The 13,992-nt window shown below is 52.1% G+C and overlaps 8 protein-coding genes across 8 annotated transcripts; 3 read left to right on the top strand and 5 right to left on the bottom strand.

Moving 5' to 3' along the window:
- Nucleotides 1-409: 409 nt before the first annotated feature.
- On the bottom strand, nt 410-2,382 carry fhpA (flavohemoprotein). The gene has a single exon (XM_073709272.1). The coding sequence runs from the start codon at nt 1,813-1,815 to the stop codon at nt 562-564; it is 1,254 nt and encodes a 417-aa protein (XP_073564692.1). The 5' UTR covers nt 1,816-2,382; the 3' UTR covers nt 410-561.
- BJY04DRAFT_173050 (aquaporin) lies at nt 1,908-3,963 on the top strand. Its single transcript, XM_073709274.1, has 3 exons — nt 1,908-2,908; nt 2,955-3,255; nt 3,312-3,963. The coding sequence occupies exons 1-3, from the start codon at nt 2,585-2,587 to the stop codon at nt 3,722-3,724; spliced, it is 1,038 nt and encodes a 345-aa protein (XP_073564691.1). The 5' UTR covers nt 1,908-2,584; the 3' UTR covers nt 3,725-3,963.
- Nucleotides 3,964-4,665: 702 nt separating this feature from the next.
- BJY04DRAFT_202966 (uncharacterized protein) lies at nt 4,666-5,100 on the bottom strand. Its single transcript, XM_073713289.1, has one exon. The coding sequence runs from the start codon at nt 4,885-4,887 to the stop codon at nt 4,720-4,722; it is 168 nt and encodes a 55-aa protein (XP_073564690.1). The 5' UTR covers nt 4,888-5,100; the 3' UTR covers nt 4,666-4,719.
- On the bottom strand, nt 4,666-6,379 carry BJY04DRAFT_233222 (tyrosinase family protein). The gene is made up of 3 exons (XM_073719920.1): nt 6,191-6,379; nt 5,418-6,129; nt 4,666-5,361 (listed from the first exon to the last, which is right to left on the bottom strand). The coding sequence occupies exons 1-3, from the start codon at nt 6,337-6,339 to the stop codon at nt 5,143-5,145; spliced, it is 1,080 nt and encodes a 359-aa protein (XP_073564689.1). The 5' UTR covers nt 6,340-6,379; the 3' UTR covers nt 4,666-5,142.
- Nucleotides 6,380-7,693: 1,314 nt separating this feature from the next.
- On the top strand, nt 7,694-8,798 carry BJY04DRAFT_233218 (uncharacterized protein; the record flags this gene model as incomplete). The annotated part of the gene is made up of 1 exon (XM_073719919.1): nt 7,694-8,798. The coding sequence occupies exon 1, from the start codon at nt 7,758-7,760 to the stop codon at nt 8,796-8,798; it is 1,041 nt and encodes a 346-aa protein (XP_073564688.1). The 5' UTR covers nt 7,694-7,757.
- Nucleotides 8,783-10,753, bottom strand: BJY04DRAFT_202963 (uncharacterized protein). The gene is made up of 4 exons (XM_073713288.1): nt 10,265-10,753; nt 9,907-10,208; nt 9,737-9,852; nt 8,783-9,680 (listed from the first exon to the last, which is right to left on the bottom strand). The coding sequence occupies exons 1-4, from the start codon at nt 10,746-10,748 to the stop codon at nt 8,918-8,920; spliced, it is 1,665 nt and encodes a 554-aa protein (XP_073564687.1). The 5' UTR covers nt 10,749-10,753; the 3' UTR covers nt 8,783-8,917.
- Nucleotides 10,754-11,159: 406 nt separating this feature from the next.
- On the top strand, nt 11,160-11,615 carry BJY04DRAFT_172970 (uncharacterized protein). Its single transcript, XM_073709271.1, has one exon. It carries the CDS (start codon nt 11,253-11,255, stop codon nt 11,484-11,486), a length of 234 nt encoding a protein of 77 aa, XP_073564686.1. The 5' UTR covers nt 11,160-11,252; the 3' UTR covers nt 11,487-11,615.
- Nucleotides 11,616-11,729: 114 nt separating this feature from the next.
- BJY04DRAFT_233217 (lactate 2-monooxygenase) lies at nt 11,730-13,121 on the bottom strand (the record flags this gene model as incomplete). Its single annotated transcript, XM_073719918.1, has 4 exons — nt 11,730-12,067; nt 12,123-12,765; nt 12,826-12,847; nt 12,913-13,121. The coding sequence occupies 4 exons, from the start codon at nt 13,119-13,121 to the stop codon at nt 11,730-11,732; spliced, it is 1,212 nt and encodes a 403-aa protein (XP_073564685.1).
- Between the last annotated feature and the right edge of the window lie 871 nt (nt 13,122-13,992).

Below are 13,992 nucleotides of genomic sequence, written 5' to 3'. Positions count from 1 at the left end.
TCGGGATCGAAGCGCGGTTAAGTGTACGACGTTGGGGTATCATCGGCAAGTGTATGATCCAAGTTGATCGCTTACTACGAGGGTATGTGGATGCGAGAACATCGTGCAGCTCTTTTGTGTTCTCAGGGGCGAGGTTTCGTCGTGCGCGGGGGTACTCGAACGTACTAACGTGTTGGAGAGTGACTCTTCATGGGAAAAGAGCGATTAAGGCTCATTCTGGTCGACCAAAGGATGATATACCAAGCAGGTGGCGATGATCGCTTCGATCTCATGGTGTTGATGTTGAGGCCAGCACAACCCTCGCATAAATTATGTGCAGCATAATCTCGGCCCATCTATTCTCCGCTCCAGATCGCTGACACACCACTCGGTGAGCGCAGCCAATCAAAGAACGCACATTATTCACCACCAAAAGGCCCGGCCGAAACGCCCCGAAAAGCAGAGATGAAAATTGGAAGAGGAGAGATCTATTCGTGCAGCTCTAGCTAGCCAAGTCTAATTACATAAAAGAGTCGAGAAGTCGGGATATCATTCGTCAGTTCGTCATATTTGTCCAATTTCTTACGCAGCCGGCACGCCACCCGTGCCGAAGAGCTCCGCGTGCACGCGCTTTTCCTCAACCCCCTTTGCCGCGAGGACCTTCTGCGTCTCGGTCATGAACGATGTAGGTCCGCAGATATAGAATTCTGTCGAAGGGTTGTCGAGGTATAGATCCTTGTTCTCGTCGAGTTTCGACAGGTCCACGCGGCCCTTGTGATCGTAGTTCTCGCCCTCTTTATCCTCTGCACTGGGCTCAGTCAGGAAGTAGGTTGTGCGGAGGTTCGGCGCGGAGCTGGAGAGGGTTTGCATGTGTGCTTGGAATGCGCGCGAGGCAGAGCTGTGCGCGCCGTGGATGAAGTGGATGGGGCGCTTGTTGGCGGGTTCCAGAGATGTGGTCAGCGAGTTGACCATCGCGGTCAGTGGAGTCAAGCCGACCCCGGCCGAGATCAGGACGAGCGGGTGGTCGGCGGTGGGATTCTCGAGGCGGAAGTCGCCGTAGGGGTGCGAGAGCTTGACAACATCGCCGACGTTGATGTCGCGGTGCAGGATGTTGGAGACGTAGCCTGGGTGCGCTGGAGCAGAAGGATCGGACGCGTTGAGGCCTGGGTCCTTGCGCACGCTGATGCGATAGTAGGTTGGGTTTGCGGAGTCGCTGAGACTGTATTGCCGGCATTGCGGGTGGTTGAGTTGAGGGACTGGGACTTGCACGGAGACGTACTGGCCGGGCTCGAAGGAGGGGAGGGCCTTGCCGTCGACGGGCTCGAGGTAGAAGGAGGTGATCACGTCGGATTCGACTTCTTTTTTGGCGACTTTGAAGTCGCGGAAGTCGACCCAGCCGTCGGCGGCGGCGTAGAGCTCCTTTTCTTTGCCGATCATGAGGTTGGCGAGTTGCCAGTATGCGACGCCCCAGGCTTCGAGGAGAGGAGGTGTGAGGGCATCGCCGAGTACCTGGCCCATGGCCTCGAGGAGATACTTTCCAACGATCTCATACCCCTCGGGCTGGATGTAGAGGGAAGCATGCTTGTGGCAAATGCGCTCGACGGCGGGAGTCAGCACGCCAAGGTCGTCAATGTAAGTGGCGTAGGCAAACAGAGCACCAGCAAGAGCCAGCGGCTGATGGCCGTGGACCTTGTTAGAGACGTTGAAGACGGTGTGCAGCTCCGGATGAGCCTTCAACATGTTGTCGTAGAAGAGCTTAGTAATGGTGACACCATGCTCCTGTAAGACAGGCACAGTGGCCTTGATGAGCTGGACCTGTTCGGGGGAGAGCGACATGATTCAAGAGAGTTCAGTGATCTATGGAAAGCAAAAGTCAAAAGGTCAGGCGAAACGTCAAGATGAATCATGATATTTATACTGCTCTCTATACAAAATCTGTCGGACACTAGTCCTTTTTCAGCGACGAAAACCTATCTCCGCGGGGGTGTGGCGTGGTCCCCGACTGCTTCTTTCTCCGCGGAGGCTGCGTGGGGCCATAGGCTATCAATTAAGCATGTGAGTACAGACTCACAGAGCAAACACTGCTCAGTTTGAACAGACTCAAGCCTTGAGGGAAATGATAGGGTTAAGGGAGTTGATTATGCATGAACCATGCGGGACAAGCGGGGGCCCAGATAGCCAGATAAAGTTGATGCCACCATCGCTAGGGTTCATTGGCGCCCGTTGGATCGTTCTTATCAGACTGCAGGCTCGACGAATGATATGGGCGGAGATATAATCTCTGCAGCAGGAAGAGATAGGGTTGGAGTACCAGTATCGCCGGCACCCACGGTTTCCCTTCGCGTCCGTGTCTCTTGACGTCGTCGACCCTGTGGTTCAGCCTTTCACAGACTTGGGGTATTCATGTGAAGTACACTGTCTTCTCGAACAAAGAGTCTCAGACTCGATACTGTGTAGTCATGACGTGGACGAATCGCGCGTCCTGGGAATATATAATCCTGACCCTCGGGATTGCGGGGAGATCAAGAGGCCTCCAACAACAGATTCAAGTAAATTTACGTTAGCTTCAATTATCCAAGACAACTCGACAGCAATCCTCAGCAACATGCGCTTTCCAAAGATCTGGGGCCGACGCGCCGAGCCAGGCGACCGGCCTGTGGTGAGGAGGAACAGGAACCAGCTACCTATGCTTCATCTCGCCGACACCACACGCAACAACCTCATTGCTATTGCCGGAGAGTTCACTGGAACATTTCTCTTCCTCTTCTTCTCCTTTGCAGGCACCCAGGTTGCCAACACCCCGAAACCGGTTCCCGGAGCGCCTCCGAATACCTCAGCTTTGCTGTACTCATCGCTTGCCTTCGGTTTCTCATTGATGGTCAATGTCTGGGCTTTCTATCGAGTCACCGGCGGGTTATTCAACCCAGCGGTATGTATATACCTCTCCACAGCGTCTCACCGCTAAAACAAACTAGGTGACCCTCGCCCTCTGCCTCACCGGAGGCATGCCTGTCTTCCGCGGCCTCTTCGTCTTCGTCGCCCAGCTCGTCGGCGGCATCGCAGCAGCCGGAGTCGTCAGCGCTCTATTCCCCGGCGATTTGAACGTGACAACGAGACTCGGCGGCGGAGCCTCAATCTCGCAAGGCCTCTTCATCGAGATGTTCCTCACAGCGCAACTCGTCTTCGTCATCATCATGCTCGCCGTCGTGAAACACAAATCCACATTCCTCGCGCCTGTTGCGATCGGGTTGACATTCTTCGTGACGGAGATGATCGGTACGTTACCCCTACTTATCACCCCTACAATCAGAACCCCCTCTAACGGAACATAGGCGACTACTACACCGGCGGCAGCCTCAACCCCGCGCGCTCCCTCGGGCCCGACGTCATCAACCGCTCGTTCCCCGGATACCACTGGATCTACTGGGTAGGCCCGCTCTTGGGCTCTCTTCTCGCCTGCGGGTTTTACTACTTCCTTACCCTGTTCTCGTACGAGTCTGTGAATCCGGGACAGGACTTCAACGAGTGGGAAGCGAAGATGGGGCCGGGATCCTGGGATGCGTCGATGCATCGGCCGTCTTACTCGGATACCACGACATTGAACCGGCCAATGTCGCCGCGGGGTGGTCCGAATGGCAATGGAAATGGTGGTCATAATGGGGTTAATGGTGTTCATCACCATCCGCCGGATAATCGGGCTTCGGAGACGTATCCGAGGCCGCCGGTTGGTTCTGAGCAGGTTTAGATGTCTTCAGAGAGTGGTTAGCGGCAGAGAAATTAGGTTCGAGATAGGAGGGATGAGACTGGTTAGTCAATCGTAGTATATTACGGCGTGGCATTTAATGACGGACGAGGTTATTGGTCAAGAGTCTTTTTGGAAATGTTTATGAATCATCACTTGTCGAAGTTATTCTGTTTATTTAGCCAATGGTAACAGTGCCAGCGGTGTCATGTTTGAATCTACTCCGATATCACAGTATTGACCAATAAGACTACCGTATGTTTCGAGACTATGCAGGTGCTAATCCATCTCGAGGTTGTAATTCCTTGCTGGCCAAGCCCTAAAGGGCCGCACTTTACGGCTCCTTCCCGCTGCCACTCTCGAGTCTGACCTCGTTTGTCGCGTCGTATTGTCATCTAGAGCCAGAAAGCAGCTCGAAATAGTTGATCAGATGGCCGGTGCCCATAAGGTGTGTGGTCTATGTAGTGTATAGTACCGTTTATGCGCTATGGCCTGACATCAGTTACCATCGAAGAGGGTTACAAACCAGCGCGTTGCCGACAGTACTTTACTCCGCAAATCTTTGCCATTGCCTGTGGGTAGCTTTACGGGTTTGGTGCCCTCGATTGCGTCAATAGTGGCCTTCTCGCTAGTGCCAGCCCGGACTGGTAGGAATGGTCTGGGTAAGCTACCCTACCTTTCCCTCAGACAAAGGTAATCATACTCGTGGATGTAGCACGGAACATATGAATACGGCTGGCCCACCATGAATATCCTAATCTTCCGCGTCGGACTCGCAATGGCTGGTACGGACTCTACTATGCCCACCGCCGGCGGCCTATAAGTATAGGTATTGGCGGACGCATCGCTACACCGGAAAGATGTTTAAAAACCCCTTAGCTTTCTGTCGGGTACAGCAACACATCTTGTCTGTCTGGAGGGATATGCGTGGTTGATGATGCTATCTACGTATCACCCGTCAAGACCCACCCGCAAACCTTCTGCATCTGATGTATTCATCAACACCGCGCTCGTAGTCGCCACTGTGAGCGTTTACCCCGGCGGGAAAACCCCTCACGAGGCATTACTAAATCAGCATTTAGGCCTTTAGACACACTGAGGATGCAAGCAGTTGCGAGGAGGTGGTTAACAATGACTGAGGGGTTGCCATCCGGCAGGGTGCGCATGCATACTCGAGTCTCTGATGCATTGTATTCTCACAGGGAGTATAGATCCTACAGTGTAGACAACAATGGGGAATGTATTATCTGACTCGAGCCCCAAGCAATGAAGGAAGTTCAAGAGTGTTTCTCTTAGTAACACGCCGGACAATTGCCGGACGGCTCGAGTTGAGTTAACTCCGCGGTACTTGCGCTTCACGCTTTGAGTGGCGAGCAATTTGTAATGGTAACTACCAATCTAACACTCCAAACCATGCTATTTCACTCATAGCGGTAACACAAAGGACCCGCAGTGACATCCATGAGTTCTCTAGTTGTTCTGTTGGCACCCAAGGGACCGAATGTAAGTTGATCATCGAGCGTCAGCTCCGGCGAAGGCGGGACATTCTGCAGAGTCTGTGTGCCGTTGAGGGCATATGTCCTGTTGTCCGGGTCGTACGACTGCCAAGTTGTCCACATACGATCCACTTGTGCATGGTGCTAGTGACACTAGGAATCAGGAATATGCAAAAGTGTCGGAACAATCATTTGCTTACCAAGTAGAAAACAGGGTCAGTCGGGCTGGCGAACAAGTCCGACCCTTGGCCACCAAACGCGGCGTGCCCTCCGCCATGCGGACCGAAATGTGCATCGCCTTCCGGGGTGTCTAGATAGTTTTGGAACTCTCCGATTGTACGCTGTGCAAGCAACGTGTCGATACAACTGTAGTTATTGTTGAGCCGAAGCGCCTCATCATTCAAGACACGCTGGAAGCAACTGGGTTCGTAGTTAAACGACCCAGTAGGTAGAGTACCACTTCCATTATTCGCGATATTATCTGCGATAAGACTGTGCGGGAATGACGGGAAGGTCGCGGTATAGTTTTGGGAGAACGGTCCCTGGTAGACACACGAGTCATTTCCTTGTCCATTGCTGCCCAGCGAGTCGTAGGTCCCGTCGAAAATTTTGGATTTCTCAAGAGTCCCATCGGGTCCGGCGTATGCGGGCCAGTCCCAGTATGGCAGAGACCCGTTGTAATCACATTCCTCATGCAGGGCAGTTTCAAAGAGGTGGACGAAGCCGCGGTGCCAGGGTAGGAAAATGGCGTTCGAGTGAATGATAAACGTGTAGTTGATGTGGACGGCCACGAAGTCGGCGTAGCGATTTTTTGCTCCGGGATACAGGCTGTTGTCCAGTGTGGAGGGCAGATGCTGTAGGCAGGTCACCGCATCGCTGTATGCCACGCGCTCCTGTGATGAGAGGTTCGACCTAAATAGATATTCAGTCCAGTCTACACAACACCTCCTGGTATGGCCGTAATCATCCGTACCATTCCTTGCGGACCATCATGCTTTCCTCCGTACATTGCTGGTGATGGGCGGGTGCCGCAGCGACAAACACACCCAGTAGGAGTACTCTGACCAGTGTCGACACTGATACCCGTGGGTTCATTGTAAGAGGCAGATGAATAAAAGCCATAGTTGAGTTAGGCTCAACCCCCTGGAGTGGGCGGCCTTTTCCTTCACATTAAATTCTCCTGGTCTGCCGCTAGACTACTTATGCATGCGTCCATGTTTTGCACAAGAAGGGAATTCCCTGGAATTCCAGTTAGACCAAATCCGGGGATGAGGACGCAAGGGATGTGCACACTGTGACACCTGCAAGTACCGAATCACAGATCCAAAAAACAGAATCCACTCTTCCCTGGGAGTATAATTGGCTTACATGGGCGTCAAGACCGGTTAAAAAGTGGGGGGACTGGCATTTAGGAGGTATGGCGACCTTCAATATGGGTAAAAACAGCCTCGCAAGTTAACGGATGTATTTTCCGGCGAACAAGGTTCTTCCCCTGTGTGATCGGCCTCGGGAGGTTGCACTCACCACACCCCCTAATCAGAAAAGAGAGTGGACATAACAGATTGGGAGATCAACGGAGTGTTAACATAAGCGGAACAATTGCGAAAATGATATCTAAAATAGCCCTCGGTAACAACAGGTCTTCCCTGTATTTCACGGAAGCAGCCAGCCGTTCTGGCTAAGGTCGTTGCTTGTGTGTATCCTGTAATTAAAAAACATGAAGAAATAGATGGCGTTTCGGAATCTGTGCGATAGGTTCAGGCCGATGATACCTTTTGAGGGCGTCAGCCTCGAGTTTGGTTACTTTGATAAATGTTAGGTGTATACAGAGCTGGTAACAGCGTCCATGGAGACCTTAAGCCACGGCTCTTGATGGAGATGGTTGCCATTACATTTACTGTAGACAACTCAAACGGAGATTAATTTCGACATCACTTTGGTCCCAACGTACTTAGCTAGAAATGAGCACCGGGTCAGTACAGTACTGCAGCATCATAAGATATCAGTCAGAGATGAATAAGCCTTGATTGATGGGTGTCACCAGCCGCGCCCTACTATGGAAACTCGTCTAATGCACGCCCTGTGGTCGAAAGCCAAGACGCCAGTCTCAGAAACAAGCAAGGCTATGACCTCTTGTCTCAGATTGACTCCAAATCTTGAGCCAAAGATCTAGAGCTTTGTCATTATACAGAAGAGGACCCGTCGGCCGTGCTGTCCGCCCATCCGTTTTTGGCGATATCTCACAGACGCCCGATTAGACTCCTTCCTGGTCAAGAAACATTGGTGCAGGGCCCTGGGCTGACAGTAAGCACGCAGGCGTCTTCGTCAGCATCGACCTAAGCTTCTCGCTTACACCATTAAGCTCATTTCCTATCTTCGTTCGCGAAGTATGACTTGGATTCTTGCTCAAGCTGGAGTATAAAAGGCCGTATGCTTGCCGAGCTTGCCCAGAAACCTAATCAAACCCGTCTCTCAACAGCCTTACCGGTCTGTCTTTTCTTTAATCTCAAGTCCTCCTATCAGCAAATGCAATAGGAAAAATGTTCTTAAGAGCAATCGCCTGCATATTCGCGTTCTCCATCACCACCTTTACCACAGCCCAAGACAACCCCATATCAACCCTCTACCAATTCCCCCACGGCTCCTGGCTCGAAAACCTCGCAACTGGTCCTAGAAACAGCATCCTCACAACCCGCCTCGACATCCCAACCCTCTACCAAATCACACCACCACAAACCAATGGCCGCTGCCCTTCCAGCACTGGCTTGACTGAACCCTCAGTCAAACTAATCCAAACCTTCCCCTCCGCAACCGGAACTCTCGGCATCGCCGAATTCGCAGAGAACCACTACGCCGTCGTCGTCGGCAACTTCAGCCTCGAAACCAGTCAATCCACACCAGGAAGCTACTCCATCTGGGACGTATACTTCACCGGGTCACGGCTAGATCGTGTGTCTGCGAAGAAAATCGTGGATATCCCCGAAGCGGCTTTCTTAAATGGCATGACAGTCCTGGATCCGGATTCTAAAGATGAGAGCAAATCTCTTCTTATTAGCGATAGCCAGCAAGGCAACGTCTACCGTCTGGACCCAGAGACCGGAGAGTATGCGGTCATTCTTGAGGATGAGAGCATGAATCCGCCTAATGGGACAAACATTGGGATAAACGGCATCCACACTGTTAGTATCAACAACGCGGTATACCTCTACTACACAAACAGCCTCAAAGAAACGGTTAACCGTGTTCGTATTGACCCTGTTACCGGCCGCGCGATTGGTGCGTATACGACACTCGCGACGGGTATCTGGGGCGACGATTTCGCGGTTGATCCGGCGAGCGGTGATCTATTTGTCACGGGGAACTTTGAGAATGTGGTTACGAGGGTGGGAAGTGACGGGGTTGTGAAGGGGGTTATCGGTGCTGAGAACCAGCTTACTGTTGCGGGGGGGACGAGTGCGTTGTTTGGTGGGGTGGATGGGAGGACGCTTTATGTTGCGACGTCGGGGGCGTTGGCGGCGCCGGTTAATGGGACGGTTACGGAGGGGGCGAAGATTGTGGGTATTAGGGTTGATCACATATAAGCTGGATGAAGTGGGTTTGATTGGGAGGTGGGAGGTTAGGAAGCTGTGTTTGCTGCTTGTACACCTGGGTATATATTGGCTGTATGGACATAGATATGAATGCGTCATGAATGGATCGTTCAACGGATTGGCACTACCGCTAGATCCGGACCGCGGCCACTATCTCGACATAAACGAGCGAGAACCTCATTCCATAGATCCTCCCCTGCTGTGTTTCCATGATGGTCTGTATAGAAGAACTGTCCCAAAAGTGCCCGGACGTCACGCCATTCATGCAATGCTAGAACCTTCGCTAACTGCGCAAGACGAAGCACGAACCAGGAGTGTGAGTTGAACTCTCGCGATGCCATGCCCCCTAGGAATAGAATCCAGAATAGCAAATCCGGCGCGGTAACTTGAAAGTAGCCAAATACGGGCTCCGCGAGGGATTGTTTGAGAGTTTCTGCAATAAACTTCATTATTGGTAATTTGCTGATGTTCGAGACGCGGATGTTGAGATAGACCAGTAGAGAGAGACGGAGGGTTTCATTGACGCTGGGAGGATGGGAAGGATAGTGTGTAGAGTGCAGTTGATGTTGGAATAAGACAAACAGGTCGTTATCAGTCGGTGCAATTACGTCCGGATTTACTCTGCCAATCTCAAAGTGTCGGATTAGGCGGCGAAAGACTTTTATATGGGACACCATCGACGGGTGGATTTTTGTTGACCAAGGTGCTGTGTTGAAGCGAGTGCCGAGTTGCGCCAGTGCAGGTGTATCATCTTTGTACTCGATCTCGTCGCCGTGGAAGATTTGTGATTCGTGCCGGACCTGGCGGCGGAACTCTGCTGACATTGGAAGGATCGGTGGCGCATTATATAGCGCCGCGATTTTGATGACACTCCTGATGGTGAATGGTTAGTAGGAGCCGGGTCTAGACAAAGGATTCCGGTGGCGCACTGGTATACTGTGGATAGCGTCAAGTGCTCCAGTACATCTAGCCCGCCCACTAGGGATATAAGTGTCTGCAGCCCATTCATATGGGCCTGTAAGGCCTGGAGGTCTGCGTTCTGGGCCTGTGCATAGGGCTCTTAATAAGCTGCATGCTGGACATATCGGGGACCACGCACCTCGATTGTCATGATTGCGCTCACAAGAAGCACCGTCGATCCCGCCACTGCTGTCTCATGATTTGCGAGGAGAACGTTTAAACTTTGGATGGCGCAGCCCTTGAAATGCAGCGAGTCTACTGTGGATTTCCGGACCACCTGGGAATCGACCCGATGGCGAGATTGGAGTGCCGCCTTATGACCGGCAGCAAGAAAAACAAAGGTCTGAAGTATAGCCGGTGAGGAGATCGCCTTCTGCCACCACCAGTCCCTCATCCGAGCACCCTCGATGGGATATGAAGAAGAGACAACATGGTCCCTGTCTGGCCAGCGTTCAGGACATGAACCTCACATGGCTAGCAGAAAGGGAGGAACGTACAGTGATGCAGGTATACACTCATTCGAGCTGTTATGGGTATGGAGCATGTGGAAAAGGGATCCACGTCTCCCTGGCCGTTGTTTGCAGTCACTAGCGAATCGCCCCATATTGTTGCATCGGGTGGAGACGCGGTTCTATGAGCTAGTTGACTTTGTTTTGAGACACGGATGGGAGCAGACTGGGAGATCTTTAAGCGATCTATCGAGGCTTGTTTCTTGCGCAGATGGGAGTTTCTGGAGAGAAAGGCCTTCTTCTGCCGACCTACTCCAAATGTCTGGGAGAGGTCGTTTAGAACATCAACGAACATAAACTCATGGGCGAGATGGGGAGAGGGCTCGGAGGAGGAGCCAGATGAGGAAGAGCTTGACCGAGAGTCCATTGCAGTAGGAGTAATAATGTGGCGGAAGCAGTGGATGTGGCATGGGGGCATGGGGAAGAACGGAGATCCCTCCTGAATCAGGGGCTGGCGATCAGGATTTGTCATGTCTGAGTCAGAGGCTGATAAGACACTGCTCAGCCTCAAAAAGCCAAGAGTTTTCAGTGTGTACGGAGTAACTGCTTGCCAGGCCTTGGAGAATGTTGGCCAGAAGCCCACAATGAACATGGGCGGGTCGTGCCCAACAACTTGGAAGTAGCTGAAGGGCGAGAGATTCTTCTGTCCCTTCGAATTGACGGTGCTGAGGAAGCCAACCGGCCGAGGCACAATCCCTGAGATCAGCAAGCGATAAGTTGTTGATCTTGGGTCGATCGGGGGCATATGGATCGATTTCATGGTGGTCTTGGGCCAGGCTTGCGCCATCATCGGGCACGCCGTCTCCAAACCTCCACTTGGGATAGGGGGATTCGGTCACTTCAACAGGTTTTAGTTGGTCAAAGTCCGGGCGTTGCGCTTCAGTCTGTGCAAAGTCGCCAAAGTCCTGGACGATCTGGTGATTTTTCTGAGCTGCCGCAGTATCACTTTCGGTAGTGTTGGCGACCGCAGCGGGAGATGCAGACGAAGGTCATGACGCCGCTCACTCCGCATGAATTGCACTTCCAGTCTCCGTCGCCGCCCGTGCAGTCTACTGGGAACAATGAGCACCCGGCTATGCCTGGCACGGGAGACGATCCGAGCTGGGAGTTGTTTATTGGTAATACTATTGGTGGGCTGAAACCTGGGGAGGTTCTGGACCTTGCCGCGCAGCTGGATGTTGGGTCTGCTATGTACTCGATGGATATGTAGACATGTTCTGTGGGTGCATTTTGCTTGGTCTTTATCAGTGGCTACTATGCGAGACCGAGCTACCCTTTTGGCACGGTAATAGCCCTAAAGCACTATTTCATCATAGGGTCGCTGTTTACCTTTATCTTAAGTCTCTCTACTGATGCTGTCTGCACTTGGATTACTCCCGTGAACTATCCTGTTTCAACATCGACGTGGCTTTAAAATGAACTCATTGTTCATGACACCTACATATCCACTACCTTAGAGAACAAGTTGACCAGTACCGTAAGCAGGGCCTCTGCGCAGCTTGCTCCGGTTACAGTCATCCACATTCAACAATCCAGTCAAGGCCATACCTCGTTGAAAATCCGCCAGTAGGCCCTGCAGAACATGCTTCGCCCCCTTTTTGCCCGCAATGCCCAACCCATAGATCACTGGGCGGCCAGCAAGGACCGCTTTAGCCCCTAAGCAGAGTGCCTTGATGATATCGGCCCCCGAGCGTATGCCGGAATCGAAGAGTACCGTTAGCTGGTCTCCAACCGCGTCTACAATCTCTGGGAGAACGTCTAAGGATCCGACTGCGCCATCTACCTGCCGGCCTTTGCTGGTGATTAGCGATGCGTTTCTTAATCCTCGTCCTAGTTAAACTCTCACCTCCGTGATTCGATACAATAATTCCATCACACCCATGTTGCAGCGCAAGCTTCGCATCCTCAACATGCTGAATCCCCTTAAGCACAATAGGGCCATCCCAGTTCTTGCGTATAAACGCGAGGTCCTCCCAAGTGTGCGCCTTGCCAGCAAATAGATCCGAAACCCACTCCCGCGAGGCCTGGACGATATCATCTTCGATCTTCTTCCCAGTCCTCCCTTCATACTTGGTTCGGAAGACCGGATCGCTAAAGCCAACTTGGTTGCCAATGCCCTGGAAAAAGGGTACATATCCTTCATCGAGGTCGCCGGCGCGCCAGGCAAGTGCCCATGTATCTAGGGTGATCACTAGAACCGAGAATCCACTTTCCTTTGCGCGCTTTAGGAGCGATAGTGTGACTTCTGAGTCGTGTGGCCAGTAGAGCTGAAACCATCTCTTACCATCTTTGTTGGCTGCTGCGATTTCTTCTATTGAGCTTGTGCTGGCCGTGCTCATGATGAATGGGACGTCGAGTTCCTGACATACTTCGGCCACGCCGGTGTCCTTGTCTTCGTGGAAGATACTCTGTACGCCCACTGGTGCCATGAGGATAGGGTTCGCGTATTTCTGACCGAAGAGCTCCACGGATACGTCTTGTGCGGACATCTACGGGTCCACGTCAGTATCAAGACCGAACAGCCCAGCGAAGTCCCGTGCATAACCTACATCACGCATCATTCTCGGAGTCCTGCAAGGTAATGAATCAGATCTATCATGAAAGATCAGGGCAGTAAAGTCAGTCTCGATACTCACAACTGCCATTGCTGAAAAGCAAGCCGATTATGATGCATGGTCCCCAGCTCCCCGGCGCCACCGGAGACATAGCTAAATGCGCGCGCGCCCAGTGCTCGACGTGCTTGATCTTCTAACCCGCGGAAGTCCGCAGTAACGCGTGTGGTGATGTCTGCTGTAAGCTCATTGTTGTAGATTCCGGTGATATAACCCGCGTAGTTCTGCGACATCGTGGAAAGTGAAGCCTTGTCGATGAAGATAACGCCATGTATCTACTGCCAGCCCCGCAATATATAAGCTCCCCCAGAATACCTCCAAGAGTCCTCCGAGGTCGGATCTATTTAATCGTCGATCCATTCTACCTCCGTGCGTTGTCCGTCATTCGGGGTCTTCCCGGCCTCGATGACCGGCAATTACCCGAGTTGAGTGATACAGAACCCCATATTCACTGTATATACCCTGGACCGGATTTGTATTAGAAGAACAAGGTATATAGAACGCTCAGACTAGATTGTTTCACTCGGCATTTATCCGGCACCTTCCACTGACAAGAGATTGTCGAGCTCACACACCAGAGGCCCCTTCTTCGGAGGCGAAGAATAACGATGCTCTGGTGGAAGCGCTGCAACCCATACCGAGGAGTCAAGATAGGCCTATTTATTAGTTACTATGTTGTACTAGTCAGTATAATGCGGCACTCAGCTTGACGCCAGGAAAGATATAAAAGTGCCCTAGTATGTTGCTAGTGGTTCGAGTGCCGGATCCTACCAAACTAAAGCCCGTCCAACACGATGATCCTAGACAGATAGTATGTTGATCTGCATCGACGAAAGCCTGCTTTATAGACCAGAACAGCTTGATGACTAGCAATGTGCACTACATCCCCTCTGGTCTGGGTGTGAACTTCATGGTACCTAGACTGAGAGGACAGCCAGAGCCCTTGTGGCGGGTGTGACCTTGATATCTTGTGAGCTAGATACTGGTGGTTATTACCTTCGTGACTACAGTCATCATATGGGGTCTTCTAGCTATGCGGCGCGTTCAGGGGTTTCCAACTAGATGAGCGATAGGGGCAAATAAATCAAGGCCTGTCACAGCTGC

The sequence above is a fragment of the Aspergillus karnatakaensis genome (genome assembly GCF_047715665.1).
Source record: "Aspergillus karnatakaensis strain CBS 102800 unplaced genomic scaffold BJY04scaffold_94, whole genome shotgun sequence".
NCBI lineage: Eukaryota > Fungi > Ascomycota > Eurotiomycetes > Eurotiales > Aspergillaceae > Aspergillus > Aspergillus karnatakaensis.
The sequence above is the reverse complement of the archived record's forward strand: the minus strand, read 5'-3'. Positions and strand labels throughout refer to the sequence as shown.